This window comes from Aricia agestis, chromosome 16 (assembly GCF_905147365.1).
Source record: "Aricia agestis chromosome 16, ilAriAges1.1, whole genome shotgun sequence".
Taxonomy (NCBI): domain Eukaryota; kingdom Metazoa; phylum Arthropoda; class Insecta; order Lepidoptera; family Lycaenidae; genus Aricia; species Aricia agestis.
This window is the reverse complement of record NC_056421.1, coordinates 2619245-2640802: the sequence shown is the minus strand read 5'-3', so window position 1 is coordinate 2640802 and position 21558 is coordinate 2619245. Positions and strand designations below refer to the sequence as shown.

Sequence of the window (21558 nt, the reverse complement as noted above, 5' to 3'; positions counted from 1 at the left end):
AGGCCGACGGGCGCCTGAGCGGTTACCGCATGGTATGTTACTGGGAAATTGAGAGAAGTATATTATTTCATTTCTGAAAACTTTATTCTTTGCATTAAAAAATCTGATAGTTTTTCCTGTTTGAAAGAATTTTAATAAGTAGAAGTTTTAATACACTCGCAGAAAATTATAAGAATTCTACTTGGACAATATAGAGGTATGCCTGTAGAATATACAGGATGTAACAAAACTTAGTGATAATACTTTAGGTTTAGGGTATGTACGTGTTCCTTGTAGAGAGTTCACTGTGAAAGTAGCAGCGCTGAAAGACCAATTTTTTTCACTTTTGTATGGGAAGCGCCCCAGCATCACAACACGAGTTTTTCCGTACAAAAATGAAAAAAAATTGTGGTGTAATTTTATAGTGCCCAAGTGTGTGCGCAGTACACAAAAGCACTCTCTATTCCTTTTACTCTCATAACCCTGTGGGACAGATATTATAATATAATATGTGCTTGGTGTAATTAAAATAATGTAGAGTTCTTCTTGTCTGATCTGTTAGCTTTTCAATAATTATTGACTTCCATCCAGCCATCCACTCTGAATTTCATCAATCATCCACTTTGAATTTGGAAGTTGGAACTTAATAATGGACAGATAATATTTTTATAACCTACAACTTCTTACCAGCCTGCTCTTCTAAACTTCTAACACAATCTTACCAGCCAGTCTTAGATAAATAGCCTGCAAATATCTTACTTCTCTAAACAACCAGCATTTTTTGGCAAACTTTACTTTTTAGGGTTCCGTACCCAAAGGTTAAAAACGGGACGTGTTTTTTTTACCCTATTTTGCTGGTCATCAATAATGTTGCAGTTAGGCACTTGACATTTTCAGAAAATCTTTGATTACTCGTTTATTTGTACTTTAATAATTAATAATGACATTCAAATAAAATAAAAAATAAATAAAAATAAAATAAAAATAACTTTATTAAACATGTGAAAGGGACAGAACACAGCCAGAGTTAAATAACAATAAAACAAGGAATTCAAGTAAATTGACATGACGCATACAACATTTAACTACCTACTTAAAATTAAACTCGGTTATGGCTGTGCAATGCACACACCGCATGTTTAAAGGGGTAATCCACTCAGGCATCGACCGCGGCAAGCCGTAGCGCCTGATCTTCCGTGGCCCCCTGTCAGTCTGTGATCCCACAAACGGCACTCTCTTATAACCTATAAATTTTTAAGGGGGCTCCTATACAAAAAAAAAAACAATTTTTGGCCTATTTTTGCTTTATAACGGTACGGAATCCTTTTTACGCGAGTTTGACTCGCACTTTCACCGATTACTTAATTATTCTAGTAATAAAAAAAAATGATATAATAAGGTTGTTTTTATCCCAATAAAATAAAAAATTAAATAAAGCCCTTAACTTTTTGCCAGCTGAGCCAGCACAATCTGGCAGCTACATACGTGACGGGAGGCTGGCGCGGGCGGCGTCGCGGCGTCTGCGGAGTCATTGATCGCACGCACCGAACCCGCGCGACTCACCGGCGCCTATTGTCATCGAAAGTTCGAGAGGAGTACAGTCGGCATTTAGTATATATAAATGTTTTCCAGAAAGAAAAAAATATTAATATAAATATTGACGACCTATGTGGCTCAGTCGGTGGGCTGTTGGTAGCTCAAGCCGGGGGTCGCGGGTTCGAAATTTCGAATCCCGCCTATGGAACAAAAAGTTTTCAAAGTTCCTGGGTTTCCATCCATGATGTGTATTAAATATTTGTATCATAAAATCTTAAATATATGTATAGTATAAAAGTATTAAAAATATTTCCGTTGTCTGGTACTTGTAACACAAGTCCTTCAGGTACATTAGCATGGGGCCAGACTGATGTGGTGTGAAGCGTCCATAGATATTATTATTATGTACTCACGACGGCACTTACTGCCGCACTCAGTGACATTTAATTATGATTAATCTTCAAGTTAATGAAGACTTTGACAGATCATAATGGCTCATGTCAAAATCTTTATTTATTAATACTTTAGTAAGTAATTTATATTCGCTTCTGAATGCGGCAATACCGCAATAAGTGTAATTTAAATAAACTACTTACATTTACTGAAATCAATTAAAGATTTTTCCAGCTTGAAATAGTTAACTAGGACCAAAAAGATTTTTAGAGTTTTCGTCTAAAAACGTGAAATGGTTCATAATATATTTTGACCTGCACTGTACCAGTCCTAAATATTTCAAAATTTAACTAAGTATATAAATTATACAAGTAAATAATTTCTTCTAAACAAAGATTTATCATTCCTAAAGCTCCCGAAATTTTTTGTCTTGTCAATGTCAAAATTATTGTGTGCTAAATAAAGAATTTGAAAATCATTTTATTAAATCAGTTAATTAGTTACAATACGTTTTAATTTTTCTAATCATAAGTTTATTGGGCTTACTATTTCAGAACATCTATTAGGATCATCTCTACTGCAATACTTACATGACTTTACTCAGCACATCTTAGTCAGCAGCATGTCAGCAGGGTCGGGAAAATTCATGGGAAAAATATGATAATGCATTCCATAGCTCACTGTACCCACATGTAAACATTTCAAACAGACTAAGTTGGATGTTCAATTGGTATTCGCCATAAAACTTGTCTGATAGTGAACTCAAATAGTTATGGCTAAATATTTAAAGTTTTTGAAGGCCGTAGAATTAATAAAGCTTAGATAATATGTTTACGATGTATTTTCATCAAAATAAAATTACAAAACGCTTTGCTCAGAAAATATGCAAGGCTGGTCAGAACTTTTACAGACGTATACGGGGTGTAACACAACTTAGTGATAACGTGATAATAGGTGTGTATGGGTGGCCTATACAGTGTGTAACAAAAATAAGTGATAATACTTTAGGGTGTGTACGTGTTCCTGGTAAAGAGTTCACTGTGAAAGTAGCAGCGCTGAAAGACGAAAAAATTTTTCACTTTTGTATGGGCAAGGGCTCGAGCGTTACGAGTTTCCCCATACAAAAGTGAAAAATATTTTTGGTCTTTCAGCGCTGCTACTTTCACAGTGAACTCTCTACAAGGAACACGTACACACCCTAAAGTATTATCACTTATTTTTGTTACCCCCTGTATACAGGCCGATCCGGGCAATTTGTATGGGTATGAAGACGGCATTTTTTTAAAGTTCCCAGCATTGTTCTCATAGAAAAAAGTTATTCATTTTGACGGGCTCATTTGATTGTTTTAAGGATAACGGTGTTCACCCTAACAACCTGTAGAGTTCGCTGTGAAGGTATCAGCGCTGAAAGAGTAAAAATTCATGATGCGGGGGCGCTCGTTCATACAAATCCCAAAATAAAAAATCGGCAAAGTGCGAGTCGGACTCACGCACGAAGGGTTCCGTACCGGTAATCTGTATAGAGCTAATAACAATATTAAAATAAAATAAAAAATTTAGGGGGGCTCCCATACAAAAAAACACAATTTTTGATCTAATTTTGCTCTATAATGGTACGGAACCCTTCGTGCGCGAGTCCAACTCGCACTTGGTCGATTTTTGTATAATATACTATACTAAATGACGCCCACAACTCTGTTGCGCCAAAACTAGTTTATCGCGCGGGAACCGTACATTTTTTTGGGATAAAAGTATCCTATGTTCTTTCCCAAGACTGAAAGTATGATCCATACCAAATTTCAGCAAAATCGGTTCAACGGTTTGAGCGTGAAGAGGTAACAGACATACACACTTTCGCATTTATAATATTAGTATGGATCTTTGGCAACCGAAGCTTAATGCTACAAAAACTTGGCACAAAAAGTTTTAAGTCGTTATTCTGTCTCAAGGCTGTATGTTATCTAATTTGTATTTACTTAAAATATGTAAACTGCCCCAGTTCTGAATATGTACAAGTTGAAGTTGACTTTCGAATAATTTAATCACAACTTAGTAAAATATCTGATACTTGCAATTTTTTGCTTATACGTAACATACCAGCAGCATCAGTTATTTTCATTTCGTTTTCAGACATTTTTCGACTACATTAAAATGACGCCTTCATTGTTTGCCTAGTCATGTTATATAATATCTAATATTGGATACATGACTAGGTAAACACTAGCTTTGCAAATAGTATGTAGAAAAGTATAAAAATATAGAAAAGCTCTATTAGATAACTCTCGATGTTTCGATTAAAAAGCATCTGGTATTGCAGGGTAAATGAAAGATTTAGTAATAATTATGAAAAAGTTGATTTATTATTTATTATAATTATAATAATTATTATAATACAGTTTACAATAATTACAAGCGATCACCGAATGGGGTGAAAGAAAACGGCGTATTAAATTATTAGGGCGCCTCCGCACGCGCGGCGCGGCGGCTGCGGCTGCGGCGTCGCGGTGCGGTGCGATGCGGCGCGATGCGGCGCGATGCAGCGCGGCAGGCGACGCCGCAGCGGGCGAACGTCCAAACACACGCGGAGGCTAGGATATAGTCTTTCGCGGAACAAATATAAATGGATAAATCTGGCGTAAGCGGGAGGTCGGGGGTTATGTACATCACGGGCAGTCACACTCCTCGACCACCATCTCGGGCAGGTCGCGCTTGATGATGTTGGCGTCGTCGCCGAAGTAGATGAGCGACAGCGCGGAGAAGCGCACGGGCGCGCAGCACGTGCTGCGCCCGAGCGCCGCCGCCTCCACGATCTGCACAAACAAAGTACTCAGTAAATGTCGCACCGTGCACGTACTAGCAGGAGAACGTATGCAAGAACCCTTACAACTTTATTCTTGTTTTGTTTTTAACTATTTAAATGTTAAGTTGTTAGAATTTTGAATAACATTGTGTTTCTACAGTGGCTTGATGTTTAATGTGTATGCACTCTTAACAGCATCGACGCAATGCAACATATCTTATGTAGGTACTTGGTACGTTTGTTATAATAATCTCTAATTGTAAATCCAAATTGTGACTAAAACTGAACATTCACGGAAAAAAACTAAACTGTCCTACAAGGAAAATTCAGCAACAAATGTTAGTGAAAATGTCCACCAAAAGAAAAGTTCACAAAAATGAGCCTCTCGCCTTGATGGCTTTTGGCGTACAAAAACCTGGTCGTCGAATTTTTTTTGTAAATATTGAGCAAATATTTTTAAGCTCTACTGCATTATAGATAGCATCACACTCGATAGATGCTAGATATAGGCTAGACGGCTACTGAGGCCGATATAGACGTGTGGATAAGAGGAGATCGCTGCGATACGATCGTCGACGTATCAGCTGAGGACCTCGCATGTGAACTGGTTAAGTGGTACTCGACGATTGACAGGCTGGACTGGCTTTGATATTCTGAATTATATTTATTCAGGGCTTCAATGGCCTTTTAATTTAAGAAGCAATTAAAATGACGATATCAATAATATCATTTAAATCATAGTATTAATCGTATAGAACGACAATCTGCCTCGGGCAGTCATATTATCAGTTCAATTACAATTTGTGCCCAGGTAAGTAAGTTATGCACCGTACTAGTTTGCTAAAATTACTCTATATTATTGTATTATGTATGAATATTTGTATTCAAGTTTAATAATTTACTATATTTTATTATCCGTTAAATCTGTTAACTTATAATGTCGCAGTCAGCTAACATAATATATATTTATTCAACCTAATAAAAAACATCTGTTTCAGACTATTCATTTCTGCACTCCGTACAATAGCTCTAACGTACTAGAAATATTTCACATAACATCTTTCTAATGGTTGACTGGAATCTGAATGAACCCTGAAAAGAATGCGACGTCTCTACGTGCAGTACGTCAACGGCCCCGCCTTATTCATCGGAAATTAAACCGTGCAGAGCTTTTAGGTAATTATGATTTAATTAGCGCTGCAGTACGGAAATATCAATCAGTCTTCTGATTGGATAACACGGGGCTGGTGAAAAGACGGCCCGCTGGCATCATCATCATCATCAAAATAGCACAAAACTATAATAATAGACTAGATATTGTCCGAAATTTTGTTGTACAGAAATAGGTTCGCGGCGTGGGGACGCTATTTTTTTGAGGATAAAAACTATGCTATGTTCTTTCTTGAGAAGTTGAGACTCTAAAGTATTTCCATACAAAGTTTTTGCATAATTGGTTTAGTGGTTTAAGCGTAAAGAGGTAATAGACACACTTTTGCATTAACCATGTCTTTTACAACATAACTTATGTACGAAACTTTTCTCGCGCATTAAGGAATAATTATTAGATCTTGTAAAACCATGAGTAAGGAATATTCAGGAGGTTCAAATAGCTATTTAAAGACTCATCATTGGCAGACACGGTTTCATTCATAGCTTACTTTAGCATTCAGGGAACGATCTATGAATGAAATATAGGCTCTCCAAAATGACGGCATAGTGGTAATATGACGTCACGACTGCGTGGGCAGATGCGTACATATTTGACGGCGCCGCAATGATTAATGCTTATACAGATATGTTACGTCCATACTATTTTCCGGCTTAAATCTCTTCCGAACAATTTTCAAATTCAAAATTGCAGACATTGACTAATTTGACAGATGAGTGCAACAAAAGATACGAAAAACCATTTACGTAAAAGAGACAGTTCTATTTTAAAACGAGCTATGACGAAAATTCGATTTTTTCCAGATTGTTCGAAAAAATAATTGAAAATGTAAATAATCGAGGTATTTATTGCAATCAAGACATGTGGTAAGAGATTCCATGTGTTTTGTTTACTTTCGAGTCATAATTGGTACATTTTCGATACACGCACGACGTCATTTTCAATTTATTTAGGTAAGACAAGACGCGGCACATTCGTGACTGCGCTCGATGCAGACTAAACAACAGACGGCCCAATTGGGCCGTATTTGAAGCTTCACAACGCGCGCGGTAGTAACATTATGTTGTTTTTAGGTTTGAGTATTTCATCATTGCGGCGCCGGCATTTCGTAAGAGTCTCTTTTATTAAACGATCGGAATTTCCAGATTTATAATGCGAGATTTGTATGATCAGCATCGTTATGTATGTTATATAAATATAATATAAGCATTTCATATTAAGAGCTTAGGATTTTCTGGTGATTTGTTTGGAACAGCGAACAACTTTTTCTTTGAAGACAGGCTCTTCTAGTCTTACTCGTATTGGGGCAATAGTTATTTAAATATGTTGTTTATTGAGTATTTTTGTCAAACGAGCTATCGACTCATGTACTCGTTGCCAAGTTCATAAACAAAAAAGTATTGCTGTGTCATGTCACTTGCGATCTGCGAAGCCTAAAGTCCCCCATCATGGCCGCATGATTGGCAAACTGTGATTGCGAAGCACGTATTATCGATATTGTGTTGCGTTCCATACGTTTATTTTAATGAACTTAACATAAGATGACATAATGGCTAAAGAATCTGTTATACCCATAAAGTTAATATACCTAGCGGAATAGAGAAACAAAGGCCTGAGCAAGAGGGATGTCACTATCAGTAACACTACTGCGTGGTAAAAAGAGACGTGTGATACATGACAGCAGCACTCTTTTTTTGACGTCCAGTCGGCACGCGCCGCACGTTGACAATTTAATCTCATAGAAATCATGTTCAATCATGCTTGTGTAAGTGTATACGTACACATATTTTTCACACAGATGAAACCAATTTCACCGGACAGCTCGAGATTGTTGCTCTATTCTGCTAGGTATATTAACTTTATGGTTATACCTGAGATGTGAATATACCTGCGAATGATAGCTGTTTAGGGGGTCGCAGGCGCCGCGGCAGTAGTTGGCGTAGTAGCCCTCGGGCGCCACGATCCAGCTGTCCCAGCCGAGCGCGCGGAAGCTCACGTAGTAGGTCTGCCGGCAGCAGCTGCCCGATGCTGCCGCGTCGCAGTCTAGCGCGCGGCGCGAGCGGGCTCGGCGCGGGCGCACGCGAAGCCGCAGCAGCGGGCGCGCCGCAGCGCCGCCGCCGAGCCGCAGCCGAACGCGCCCGCCGCAGCCGCTGCAGTCGACCAGCAGCCGCAGCGGGCCGTGCGCGCCGTTTGCCGCCCAGCGCCGCGCCGCGTCCGTCACGTCCAGCCGCTGCCAGCCGCGACCGCCGTTGCGACCTCCTGTATGAGGGTACGTTAGTGGTAACCGGAGCTTAATTCTATACAAATTTATAACAGGCAGTTCAACACCCCGAGCGGCTGTCGTCAATGTAATGTCTTGTGTAATAAACAAAGTTTTTTAAAAGGTCATTGGAAAATGCATCTCAGATTGCACGTTATTAAATGTGATCTGTCCTAAGCAACTGATCGCATATCATTGAATATCCCCAATTACAAAAGTCATTCAGAGTTCAGACGGTTCGAGCTAAGGTCGTGGATAAGTCCTAGGAATTCCGAGAAATGTTGTTTAGTATGTAATGCAGGGGTGAACGTTACTGGGGTCACCCTGGCCTTACCCGGGCATCGATTTTACTTTAATGATAAATGAAGGGCGATATCTTATTGGTTACTCCGTATTTTAATGAAAAATACCCGCGATTCAAACAATTGTTGCGCAGATAACGTGACACATAAAAACCAAGCTTGCTCCTTGCTTGTTTAACGTTCGGGCTATGTTCAGCCGAGGTGCGCTAGGCACAGCACCTGGCATTGCATTTGATGGTGCTGCTTGCATTCTGCTTCTTCTCGCTCTTATAAATAATGGTTCAGAGTTAAAGAAAAGAAGTATAGAGAGTTTGACCTTGTAGCGCAGTGTCTTTTTAATGCTTTCTCTCTCCAGCAAACGTAGATTCTAAGTGTAAGAAAGGGACAGCATACCGCCGGCCACGGTGGCGCCGGCAAGCTCCCCGACGCTGGAGTTCCCGCGGACCGTGAAGGCCCACAGCGTATAGCGGAGGCGGCGCGCGCGGGGGCTGGCCTCAGCCCGCACCATCAGCTCCGCTCCGGCCACAGACATCTCCGACTCCGCCTCCTGGCCCAGCCGGAACTCGATCAGACGCTGGCCATTCAGCGTCTCTCCTGCGAAAAAATCCACCTTCAAACTCATGGTATCCTGGTGGTGGTGGTGGTGGCCTGATCAGGAGTATAAAAATCCTCATTGCGGGAAAATTCAAGAGGTTCGATGCTGCAGTTAAAACTTTCGTCAAAACAGCACGCATCACGCAACGCGTTGAACTCAAATTATTACAATAAATATCAGGTTTTTTATCCTCCCAGTCAGGTTTCAAGTCCTTATATACCTAAAGTCCTACCTAAAGGCGAAATTACTCAACCAGCGGCGGTTAAATCGTGAAGGAAGGGTAGGGGCCGGGTGCACTCGTTTGGCGCCTATGGCTTTAGGCTCCGCTTGCAAGGTCAAAGCAGATATTCGGTTTTTAAATACATCTGAATATGGGCCCCGATTCTTGTTCGCGGTACCGTGTGAACACCGACTTGGGAATGTAAAACAGCCTAATGATAATGTTACTTAAAATGTAAAAAAAGTTGAAAATCCGACTGAACCATCGCTGGATCCCTATACATTATTCTAGGTAAATAAAGTTTGAGCTACGCAAGATTTAACGCTTTCATCCCACGGAGAGTCGGATGTCCCACGATGTATCGGCGTACTCATGATGAGCACGGCCTCTCTTCAGAAGCATGTTGTGTTGTATCTGTAACAAAATGAAAAATGGCGGTTAATAGTCAAGTCTTCGAAGAGATACTTGAGAAAGGGCTATGATAAAGTTAATCCTATGACAGATCAGTTAGCGTTACAATTCTGAATCACGCTATCAAAGATAACTTGTATCATAAGCTAAAAATACCATTTAATATTAATGAATGGTTCCTCGATTCAATCTCTACAGATTATCTCATTTTATTTGGGCATTTCGTTTCGTACCACTTCCCGTGTTTCACAAGTTCGAGTGCGTGGGCCGAAACGTCTTTGAAAGACACGATTTGAGAATTCAATTGAGGCGATAAGATCCAAAACAATTGAACAGAAATAGATTTCCTGAAATCAAATACTTGACCTTTGAGAAGCCTTTAACGTCCTAAAGGTGCGTAACTCAAGATTCAGTCACACGTATGTTTAATAATAATCGGCTAAGTGCGAGTCGGACTCGTGCAAGAAGGGTTCCGTGCCGTTATAGAGGAAAAATAGGCGAAAAATTGTGAGTACTGTATGTACAGTATGGGAGCCCTTAATTTTTTATTACGCATACTTCAATATTTAATATTATCCTTAATTTTTTTTATGAAAGAAGGGGGCAAACGAGCAAACGGGTCACCTGATGGAAAGCAACTTCCGTCGCCCATGGACACTCGCAGCATCAGAAAAGCTGCAGGTGCGTTGCCGGCCTTTTAAGAGGGAATAGGGTAATAGGGGAGGGTAGGAGGGGGTAGGGAAGGAAATATGGGAGGGTAGGGAAGGGAAAAGGGTAGGGGATTAGGCCTCCGTTAAACTCACTCACTTGGCGAAACACAGCGCAAGCGCTGTGTCACGCCGAATTTCTGTGTGCCCGTGGTATTTCTCCGGTCGAGCCGGCCTTTTCGTGCCGAAGCTTAGCTCTCCCACGTCTCAAAATGTTCTAGAATACGGTAGTCCAAAGCCGAGACCTACTTTATTTGTTTACATAATCAAAATTAAAGAGGCCAACAATCGATAACTTACATAAGACTGCATATGGCGACATTTCGATCCGCTGCAGTGAATTATTCAGCCATGGCTAATTTTAACCTGGGGTGGCCTTCGCGCACCATACAGTACTGATTGAAAGGTGCTGGATTTGTAAAGACCTATTTAATATAGGTTATTGCGGTAGTTATGAAAGTTTATAGCTTTTTAGTGAAAAACACCTAGGTTGCTTGTAAAGTTTTCTTGAGAATTTGCATGTGTTACTATTTGGTGTTAACCTTGTTTCAAGATAAAGATTTTCTAACATTTATTACATAGTCCCAAAAATGTCCCTTCTATTCTCTTCTATTCTGTGCTTCTGCGGTTAGAGTTGATCTTTGCTTATGATTTGAAAATATAAAGTAAATCGAAGTAGATCAAAATCATGTAAGCTTAGTTTCGAAAACTCTTTTAATCCTTTTGTAACTCAATCGCTACGACGTTTGGAGACCTAGATTGTAAGATAAATAATTAAAGGCAGACCTAAATAAAGGCAATAAGAAATTCTGTATCAGTTCGTACATCTAATATTCATGGAGCTCGTCGTAAAGAAATGACAATAATACAAGTGTATGTTGGCCCCGATACATAAACAAATACGTCGAGTGAAATAACTCTTAAACTCGAAACAGGTCGCCAAGTACGTGGGGTAGATGCTTGGTTAAAGGATCGTGCGTGACATACGGCTAAAATCAATTACGAATATTTTGGGATATCTACTGATGTAAGATTAAACATCTTACCTGAAACATAATATATTAAAAAATAAAAGCGTAGCAACTTAGTTGCGCAGAAACGCAGTTGTTAAAAAAACAGTACTTTAACTTTATAATAACGTATTGATATGAAAAGTTATAGAAATAAAAATGAAAATTACCACCCTATCTCCTTTACCGGGATTCAATGTACGCCTTGCCAAATTCCATAAAGTTAATATACCAAGCGGAATAGAGAAACAAAGGCCTGAGCAAAAAAGGATGTCACTATCAGTAACACTGCGTGGTAAAAAGAGACGTGTGATACATGACAGCAGCACTCTTTTTTGACGTCCAGTCGGCACGTGCCGCACGTTGACAATTTAAATCTCATAGATATCATGTTCAATCATGCTTGTGTAAGTGTATACGTACACATATTTTTCATACAGATGAAAACCAATTTCGGTTTCGTTTGACAGCTCGAGATTGTTGCTCTCTTCCGCTAGGTATATTAACTTTATGCCAAATTCTATCAAAATTGCTTCAGCGGTTTGATTTGATTTGATAAATATGACACTCCACCTCTAAAACGCCTAGCATTGATTTGAAAGAATGTATTAATATTTTGCCTTATTAACTCGGATGTGCAGTGTGCATAGCCTGTAAAGTTTGAAGACCGTAAAGGTTCATAGAGATACCCTTGGATGCCAAGGCCGTTAAATATCAAAACCTATGTAGTGCCGATTACTCAGTACTCTCAATTTACCTAAGTGGTCTTAGGTCATATTATATACTATGGCTTTCGGCATAAGCAATATTTATCAGTTCTAAAACGCCAAAATTATTAAAGTGTTTGTTCAGAGAATATGCGCCATAGTAAATTCATTACAGTTTATTCAATTATTCACTATTAATATCGAGTGCGTTTGTGTCCCATTTTCGAATAATTTGGGGCTTATGGCGCTTTAAACTGAACGGCCTAAACTAAATAGATAATTATATCGAGACTTCGCCTGCAGGCTAACTCACGTTAGTTAATATTTTTAACACTTGTAAAGTTTAGTGTAAATTAACAGCGAGTCAACAGTGCAAGTGGTGTTATGAATTGGTTAATTTGTATTTTATCTTTTGCTGTGAAGATTAATTACAATTTACAAACTATACGTGCGTTAGACGTTAGTTTAAATTATAATTAGAGGTAAGTGCTTCGCCCAATTCTTGTTCCGCGAATCTCAGTTTGCTGCAATGGCGCTTAGGTAACGTTCACACGGCACATTCCTGCACGTTTCCTGCACGTTTCCTGCACGTTTTCTTGCAGTATACGTCTTACCGAATAAACAGTTAACAGTTAAGTGGCGCATAAAATGTATATGTCGCAGCCAACTGGTTTAAATAGCCGTTCAATCAAACAACTATTTCTTTGACTGAACAACGCCTTTTACACCTCTTCTAACGCCAAATTAGTTCAACGCTCACCACCACCACTAGGTGCGTTTTGTTTACAATATGGCGTCAACTAACCGGTGTTTTGTAATTGTATTGAGATATTTTTCATAAATATACGTAACGAGTATTATTAAAGAGACAGAAACTATGGGGGCACATACGAGTGAATAAAAATTTAAACTAATATTCGAGGAGAAATTACGGGATTATGAAATGCATCACCAAGGTATTTATTGCAAATGTGTTCAAAATAAGTTATTAATCTGCTTGTTATCATTACGCTTGTGTAATAATAGCACTAAACTAATGGTCACTTTAGTTAATTTACCATTTAACCAGTTGGCTAAGCGGCATCTAGCTGTAGTGTTGCACGTTGCAGTCAACAAGTTGGTTAAACGACGTACAGCCGTGTGATTGAATGGCATTGTTCAGTCAAAGGCCTAGTTGGTTGATTGAATGCCTTTTTAACCAGTCGACTGCGACATATATAGAACCATTTACACGTCGATTGTACTGCACGATTTGTTGCAGTACAATCAATGTACGAATGTTAAGACGTATAAGTACTGCAAAAAGACGCGCAGGATTGTGCCGTGTGAACCAAGGCTAAGGATTCGAAAACAAGCGTGCAAGGGTCCTAATAATAGTGCTCCTAATAGTAAATTACTTTAGATATTAAAATACTCGTATTAAGAATAAGAATAAGAATGGATTTATTTTTAGCATCACACAATACATCATAATATAAGTATACAGTTCGGTTTATTACGTAACTTCGTAATTCTTGGAACTGACCCTGATCGTGATTTTACTCATATAGAAAGTCAACCGGTGTGTGGGCTCGTATAAATGTTGTTTATTTTAGTTTAAAAGGGCTGCCTGTTATTTAAAGGTCAGTAATTATTTATTCCGGGTTTTTCACCGATTACTGTGAGGTTTAAGTGTGACGCATGCGGTCAAGAATAAGTTTGAGGTTGTTTTAGTAGCGTTGTACGGAACCCCTTTCTCGGGAAGTAGACTCACACTTGACTGTATATTTAAGGCTGTTAGTAACTTAGTACACAGTATCTGATGAAGAACATTGTTAATCAAAATTATTTTTGATCACATAATTTTTATTCAAAGTTCAATTTTAACAAAATTCTTTCTGAAAGTCGAAACTATATGGTGCCTACCACCGGTTCGGGAACTATAGTCCGGCGAGTAGTACCGGCGTAAGAAATTCGCACGGTGGCCCCGTGCGAATTTCTTACCGTTTACCAAAAAAGATGGAAAATTTATCTTTTCAAAAAATAATTCAATGATGGAAAATTTATCTTTTCAAAAAATAATTCAATATTATGACTTATGGCCATTAAGAATAAAAAATATTTGAGTAGTTTTTAAAACAGTTATGATCGATCTAAGTCGTGAATTATCGAAAATCAATAGGTAACTTATTTTCTTGCAAATAAGAAAAGTGTCAATCTGACTTGGAAAACTCCGAAACCTTCGAACAATAATAAGTTACATGCGTCTTAAAAAAAACTTTAAGAAAGTTTAGTTTGTAGCTTTTACTTTTACTTTTAGATGTGGCTTAGTCGCGAATCAAAGACTGCCGAGTTCTTGAAAAAATTATTTTGAACCTTTTTGAATCACTTCTTAGAATTTTAAACTTATGATCCTTAATTAAGATTTAACCACTAATCTACAGGGCTGGCTTGACCGGAGAAATACCACGTTCGCACAGAAAACCGGCGTGAAACAGCGCTTGCGCTGTGTTTTCCCGAGTGAGTGAGTTTACTGGAGGCCCAATCCCCTACCCTATTCCTTGCCTACCCTCCCCTATTCCCTTCCCTTCCCTTCCCATCCCTACCTTCCCCTATTACCCTATTCTCCCTTAAAAGGCCGGCAACGCACCTGCAGCTCTTCTGATGCTACGAGTGTCCATGGGCGACAGAAGTTGCTTTCCATCAGGTGACCCGTTTGCTCGTTTGCCCCTTTATTTCATTAAAAAATCTACATTAACTAATCCAGTAATTTCATTTAGGCTTAGCTTTCAACACTGGGGCTCGCGTGCGGCCATGTCCACTAACGTTTTTACCGGTCTTATGTTTCATGCCTAAGAATGCCCACAAAATGTCGCATTTTCAGGGTTCCGTAGCCAGATGTGTATAAAATATTCCGTTGACTGTCTGTTCGTCCATCCGTATAGCCCCTAGCTATACGCAAGAAGTAATGAGCATAGAAGGAATATAAAAAAGCTTGAGTATATCTTTTTGTTTCACAAAACATAAAAGGCAAAACATTATATTAATGAAACAAAAACATATCGGTGCCTCTTAAGAGGGCGACTAACGCAAAAAATCAAATATCATCCTTCTCTCCTCACACTCACGCCCGTCGCCCGTCGCATATGAAATGCCAGGTGAAAAAGGACGACGCCGAATTATCGCCAAGTTAGTTTTTTCTTAATAACTCGATAAATAAATAACATTTTAAAAATTTAAAAAATCCACTAGGTCGGGGTTTTCAATGTTATTATATAATTAACTAGCTTTTGCCCGCGGCTTCGCTTGCGTGGAATTCTAAAATCGCGTAAAATACGAATATTCTTGCAAATCTCCTTTGGAAACATGATGTTTATTCAAGACCAAAAGTAGCCTATATGTTACACTTCATCCTTTCAACTAAGTCTATACCAAAAATCAAGTCGATTGGTTGCTTCGTTGGGCTGCGAGGAAAGGACAAACAAACAAACACTTTCACATCTATACATATAAGAAAACTGTACAAATGACAATTATGTACAAAGAAGAAGAATTAAAACTCAGTAGTAACGTCGCAACACGTATTTGCTTGGCAACATTACCAGGAGGAAAGGGGGGGGGGGGGGGGTGGGGGCACAGCAGCAACAAAGTTTGATACAAATTCTGACCCCCTCTGTAGTCCCCTTAAAGGGGTGGGGGGAGGGATATTTATACACTCGATGTTAAGTTGTAAGAAGACAAATATGTCTCTGAAAACCGTATTCAAATCGGATCAGTAGTTTTCGTGTGATGCTGGAACAAACATACAGACAGACAGACAAAAAACTAACCACAGTTTTGGCTTCCATAGCGATGTAGTGACAGTCCCTGCTTATTATTTTTTTAATATCTTTAATGTACAGAATTGTCATTTCTACAGTTTTATTATATGTATAGATTTATACAATGTGTTAAAATATTAACTTAGTGTAATGCAATGGTTATGGCAATAAATGAATAATTCTTAAAAATTAGATGCATCTTTGTGATTCTTTTCTATCGAGAAAATTTTAAGATATCGTGTTTCCGCTAAATCGGATCCTCGAAAATATAATGTAGTACTTATCTATGTTTAAAAAAGGAAACAATTCGGGGCTTATTTTCAAGTATCAAAATGAATTATAAAATCGACAATTTTGCCTGCCTAGACAGGTTAAAGGTTCAGTGATTATTTGTTACTCAAGATCTAGCGACACCCAGATTTCTGTCGCTGGCTAAGAGTACCTATATTTGTTGCTTTACCATACAACTATTTTACCATAGACTAAACATGCTTTCATACGGAACCTTACGTGCGTTATTATGAATCGCACCTAGCTGTTTTTTCTCCATTCATGAAATTAACGAATTGTGTTAATACTTTAATGTGAAACAACACGTTTTAAGGTAAACGGTCGTCCTTGGAATTGTTTTGTAAGCCATTTACAGATGTTTTAAATAACTTTAAAATTTTAAGGCATTTCTTATTAACCTAGGGCGGCCATGAGTTTTCGATGGATCGTTTTGATCCGTCGTAAATGAACTAGTTTGTTGCCAACGTAAGAAAACCTCATAGAGGCCTGCATATACAGGGAGCCCGACCAAATCAGTCGGACTCTGTAGCTTATTTCTCGAGATTTGACCATAACCTATGAAATAATCTAATTGAAGCATTAGGGTCAATTCAGACCGCAACGCGACGCGTAGATGCATTTGCGTGAGATGTCATGCAAATCTGTCAATTCATAACAAATTTAAAAATGCATCAACGCGTTCCGTTGCGGTTTGAATTTTAATATATCATGTTACCTATTTAATTTTGCTTTAATAACGAAGACGTTTTTTGTTAAGAAGACAGCAGTTCTAAGTTTAAGTTTCTAAGTTTTTGAAGAAATAAGATTTTATTAAAAGTCTTCTTTTTTGGCTAGGCTGTTGCCGAGATTATTATAACAATCGGAAACCATAACTCCATAACCAAGGTCCTAGAAAAAATTTAAAAGAGCTTTCGTTGACCATGAACTTATCTATTTTTTAAATAATCTAAATTATATAATATATTTAGCTATTTCATTACACAAGATAAGAGTAAGAATGTCTGCAATTAATAGTTATTAGGAGCTCCATCAGATAATTAAAAAAAAACTATTATCTGATGGAGCTGAAAATAACTACAAAAGTAGCATACGGAAATACTTTTAGCTATTATGATGAGGAAAAATTTTTCTATTGAGGATAATGTGATTAATCTTGATCCAGAATAAATCAATCCTCTATCAATATATTGTATAATACCAACATACTTATGCTTTCATCCATTCATACGATAAAAATGCCGTTGAAATTATTTTTATGGTATTTATTTTCTTCTATTTATTGCCAAAATTGAGACACCAAATTTAGGTTGGGTAATAAGACATTAATCTGACGACATATTTTCCACGTTTTAAGATAAATAATTAAATTTAATACACGTTTTCAAACACATTTGTTGTGCTTTAAAACGTGTAGAATATTAATTATTTTCACGCGTGTGGGGCAAGAAATTTCGATTATTTATTAAAACAAATTCTAACCACCGTATTTAAAGAGATAAAATGATAATCTAACATTGATTTAAACATGATTTTGATATATTTTAGACGTGAGAGAGCCATGCATCGGCACGAATGGGCCGGCTCGACCGGAGAAATACCACGTTCTCACAGAAAACCGGCGTGAAACAGCGCTTGCACTGTGTTTCACCGAGTGAGTGAGTTTACCGGAGGCCCAATCCCCTACCCTATTTCCTTTCCTACCCTCCCCTATTCCCTTCCCTTCCCATCCCTACCCTATTCGCTCATAAAAGGCCGGCAACGCACCTGCTGCAGCTCTTCTGATGCTGCGAGAGACCATGGGCGACGGAAGTTGCTTTCCATCAGGTGACCCGTTTGCTCGTTTACCCCCTAATTTCATTTAAAAAAATCTACACAATTTTTGTAAAATTTTGCATTAAATAATTTAATAATCATTAAATATGCCCAGCTGACTGTATCCGTGAGACTATGAATGTAACAATTTTCTTCTAAATGATTGATTCATTGTAGACATAAGACTTAATGGTATATTTTATACCCTATAGTGGCTACCATCAGGTGCCTAAGCTCATTTGTCTAACGGAACAGCCGGCGCCGCCGTAACCCACTTATGTATAATATTAAATGAATTAAGCAACTTGTACTGTTTCATTAATACTATTTATGAACGGCATTTCGCTACTTAACTATCATCATCATCACCAGTTTCTGGAAAATGCATCTACAGACTACATAATACAAGGTGTAACAAAACTAAGTGATAATACTTCAGGTTGTGCATGGGTTACCTATACATAGTTCGCTGTGAGAGTTGCAGCGCCGAAAGAGTAACATTTTTTTTCCTTCGTATGGAAAAATTCATGACGCTCGGACGTTTGCCCATACAAATCACAAAAAATGCCCTTTCTGCGCTGCTACTTTCACAGTGAACTGTATTTAATGGGGAGCCCCTGAAGCAGGGGTCGGCAAGCAATTTTAGGTGGGGTCCGGATACTGTGGAAAAATTTTAACGAGGTCCAGAAAAAACACACTTAATATTATTTTAATTAATACGTATTACCTAGAGATGAAAATTCCCCGGAAAGTTTCCATTTCTAAGGAATATTTCCTGAAAACTTCCTGAAAACTTCCAAATTTGGAAGTTTTGAAAACTGTCATTTATCTTATAAAGACAGTTGTGACGTTTAACACTAAAAATAGGTACTTTTTATAGATTTTATTAAATTGAACATACTATAGGCACAGTATAGCCATATTAGTCCCTATGTCATATTGCTATACTGTGCTATAGGTATAAAATATGTGATATGAAAGCAGATTTGTCTACTTTATTATTCAGTCGCATGATTTAGACCTTTTTATTATAAATATTTATCTAAGATAACATTATTTTCAAACATATATTGCTCAGGATTGACTTTGCTTTACGCTTTTCGATTTTTTATATTAAGTATATTTTTCTTTGAAACATAATATAAAATTGTATTTTTTTAATAAAAACTAGAATAGTTTTCTAATAGTAATAAGTACAGAAAATAACATTTTTTGAAGTATAAGTGTCTCTATTAAGGGTCGAATTAACGGCTAAACTTCTTTCTAAAGTCAATCACCTGATTTGATCTTACTCATACTTACATAAAAAAAAATTACGTATTGAATTGAGTACCTCATTTGTTTTCGTCGGTAAAAATTACTATTTTATAGAAGAAAAACCATTTTTTTAAAATTGGGAAATGTTCCTGAAAGTTTACAAAATTTCGGAAACTTTGGAAGTTTTCACGGAAATTTTCCGGTAAACTTCCTGAAACTTTCCAAAGTTTCGGAAACTTTCCGAAATTTTCAACACTACCGAAATATCCACCTATTGCCTACCGCAGCTGCCCTAAAGTGTTAGATAGTTACAATAGTTATTTAAAATTTATTAATTGTTTCCCTTATAAATCTTACCAACGTTATAATTTGTAGTTTATTAATCAAACATAAAAATTATATTTAATGATGAACTTCGTTTTTGTGAAGCTTGGTCTACTTGGCTAATAATATAGAATTATTCTTAGCAATCCTATTTTTAATAAAGAATTAATTAACTTGTTTTTAAAACCTAATTTAAGAAATTCAGTTTAGTTTAAGTCAAAAATATTTAAGTTAAAAGAATATTTTTCAATGTTTTTATAAGGATGCTCGAAGTAAGCCAAAGAAATAATGGGTAGCAAAAAGTATATTATTCATCTTAGTTGTACAATTTGCCAAGCCTATGCTTAGATAGTAGTTTTGGTGCAAATTATAAAAGTCTATATACATATATAAAACTCAAAGGTGACTGACTGACTGATTAACATAGTGATCTATCAACGCACAGCCCAAACCACTGGACGCATCGGGCTGAAATTTGGCATGCAGGTAGATGTTATTTTGATAAATTCCAACCCGAAGGGGTTCAAATAGGCGATGAAAGTTTGTATATAATAATACTTCTTAACGCGAGCGACGCCGCGGGCAAAAGCTCGTTGTACATAAAAACCAAATAAAAACTAACATAACAATGAAATAAACATTAGTTCATTATAACGTTGCAGTTTTGATATTTTCTAAAAATGTTTGTGAAAAACACAATCTTCATTTTATAGCGAGCATAAAAGTAACTTGCATATACTAACTCACAAACAGCTGTTTAACTAATTGAAAAAACTTTTTCATCAGTTTATAATGTACTTAGAAAATATTTATTTTACCCATCAATCCCCAAGCGGCAGCTGGCTGCCGCATAACAAATGAAGATCTATTGTATCTGCGATACCCATGATGAAGGTGCTACTAAACCATTTTGCATTGCTTATAATATTTGAGAAATTAAAAGTCTTAACGATAAATAAGGTTGCAGGCCTTACCAATTGCTTTTTAGCATTACAAATTAAAACATTTCTATGATCTTTGACAAGAAATATACTATACAGTTTTATTAGAGTAATAAATATTCCTCCTTAAAAAAATATTTCCAAAAAATTATTTTATAAGTTAATGCACCGAAATACAAACAATTTATCCTAATACCTTATATTCCACTATCCTACCAAATGAATCCTACCTTTAAATAAATATCCTACCTTTTATGTCCAGTCGTGAGCGACGTAAAAAGTTGTCCACACGGGCGGCGGGCGGTCTCTCCCGTGGTTCGCGCGAGACTGCCGTCGCCGGGGAATCCCCGCCTTATATACCCTGGCGCTGGTGATTCATGGATGCAACCCCTAAACACCCGGTTATTTAGGGGTTGCATTTGTACTATGAAAGAAATTGATTCCTAGCCAATTGACGACCTGCGACATTTGGTTGGATTGTGTCAATTCCATGTTAGGGTCAAGTCAGACCGCAACGCGACACGTAGATGCATTCCTAAAGGGGTATGAAGGTTTTTATACAGTGTGTAACAAAAATAAGTGATAATACTTTAGGGTGTGTACTTGTTCCTTGTAGAGAGTTCACTGTGAAAGTAGCAGCTCTGAAAGACGATTTTTTTTTTACTTTTGTATGGGCAAGGCCCCGAGCGTCACGAGTTTCCCCATACAAAAGTGAAAATTTTTTTCGGTATTTCAGCGCTGCTACTTTCACAGTGAACTCTCTACAAGGAACATGTACACACCTTAAATTATTATCACTTATTTTTGTTACACCCTGTATAGAGCCTGGCCGACCTACTAACTGTCCGCCATTGTGTTTTTCCGCGTTCACGTATTTTTTTTTCAAAAATGGATAGCTAACATCAATACAAACAAAAAATAATCTTAGACAAAACCGCGTAAAGTGTCACATTTGGAAGATTTGAGCTGCCAAAGTTGCAATATCTTAAATTGGTAAAACTTTGGCAGCTCATATCTTCGAAATGTGACACTTTACATGGTTTTG

At 37.6% G+C, this 21558-nt stretch overlaps 1 protein-coding gene across 2 annotated transcripts; it reads right to left on the bottom strand.

Moving 5' to 3' along the window:
• Positions 1 to 4435: 4435 nt before the first annotated feature.
• LOC121734688 (inhibin beta chain) lies at positions 4436 to 20828 on the bottom strand. 2 transcript variants are annotated; one of them, XM_042125287.1, is made up of 5 exons: positions 20763 to 20828; positions 9565 to 9667; positions 8832 to 9032; positions 7765 to 8135; positions 4436 to 4718 (listed from the first exon to the last, which is right to left on the bottom strand). In XM_042125287.1, exons 3-5 carry the CDS (start codon positions 8968 to 8970, stop codon positions 4572 to 4574), a joined length of 657 nt encoding a protein of 218 aa, XP_041981221.1. In that variant the 5' UTR covers positions 8971 to 9032; positions 9565 to 9667; positions 20763 to 20828; the 3' UTR covers positions 4436 to 4571. The 2 variants fall into 2 exon arrangements, with proteins under 2 accessions (XP_041981221.1, XP_041981220.1); XM_042125286.1 differs by having other exon boundaries at positions 8832 to 9667.
• Positions 20829 to 21558: the final 730 nt, after the last annotated feature.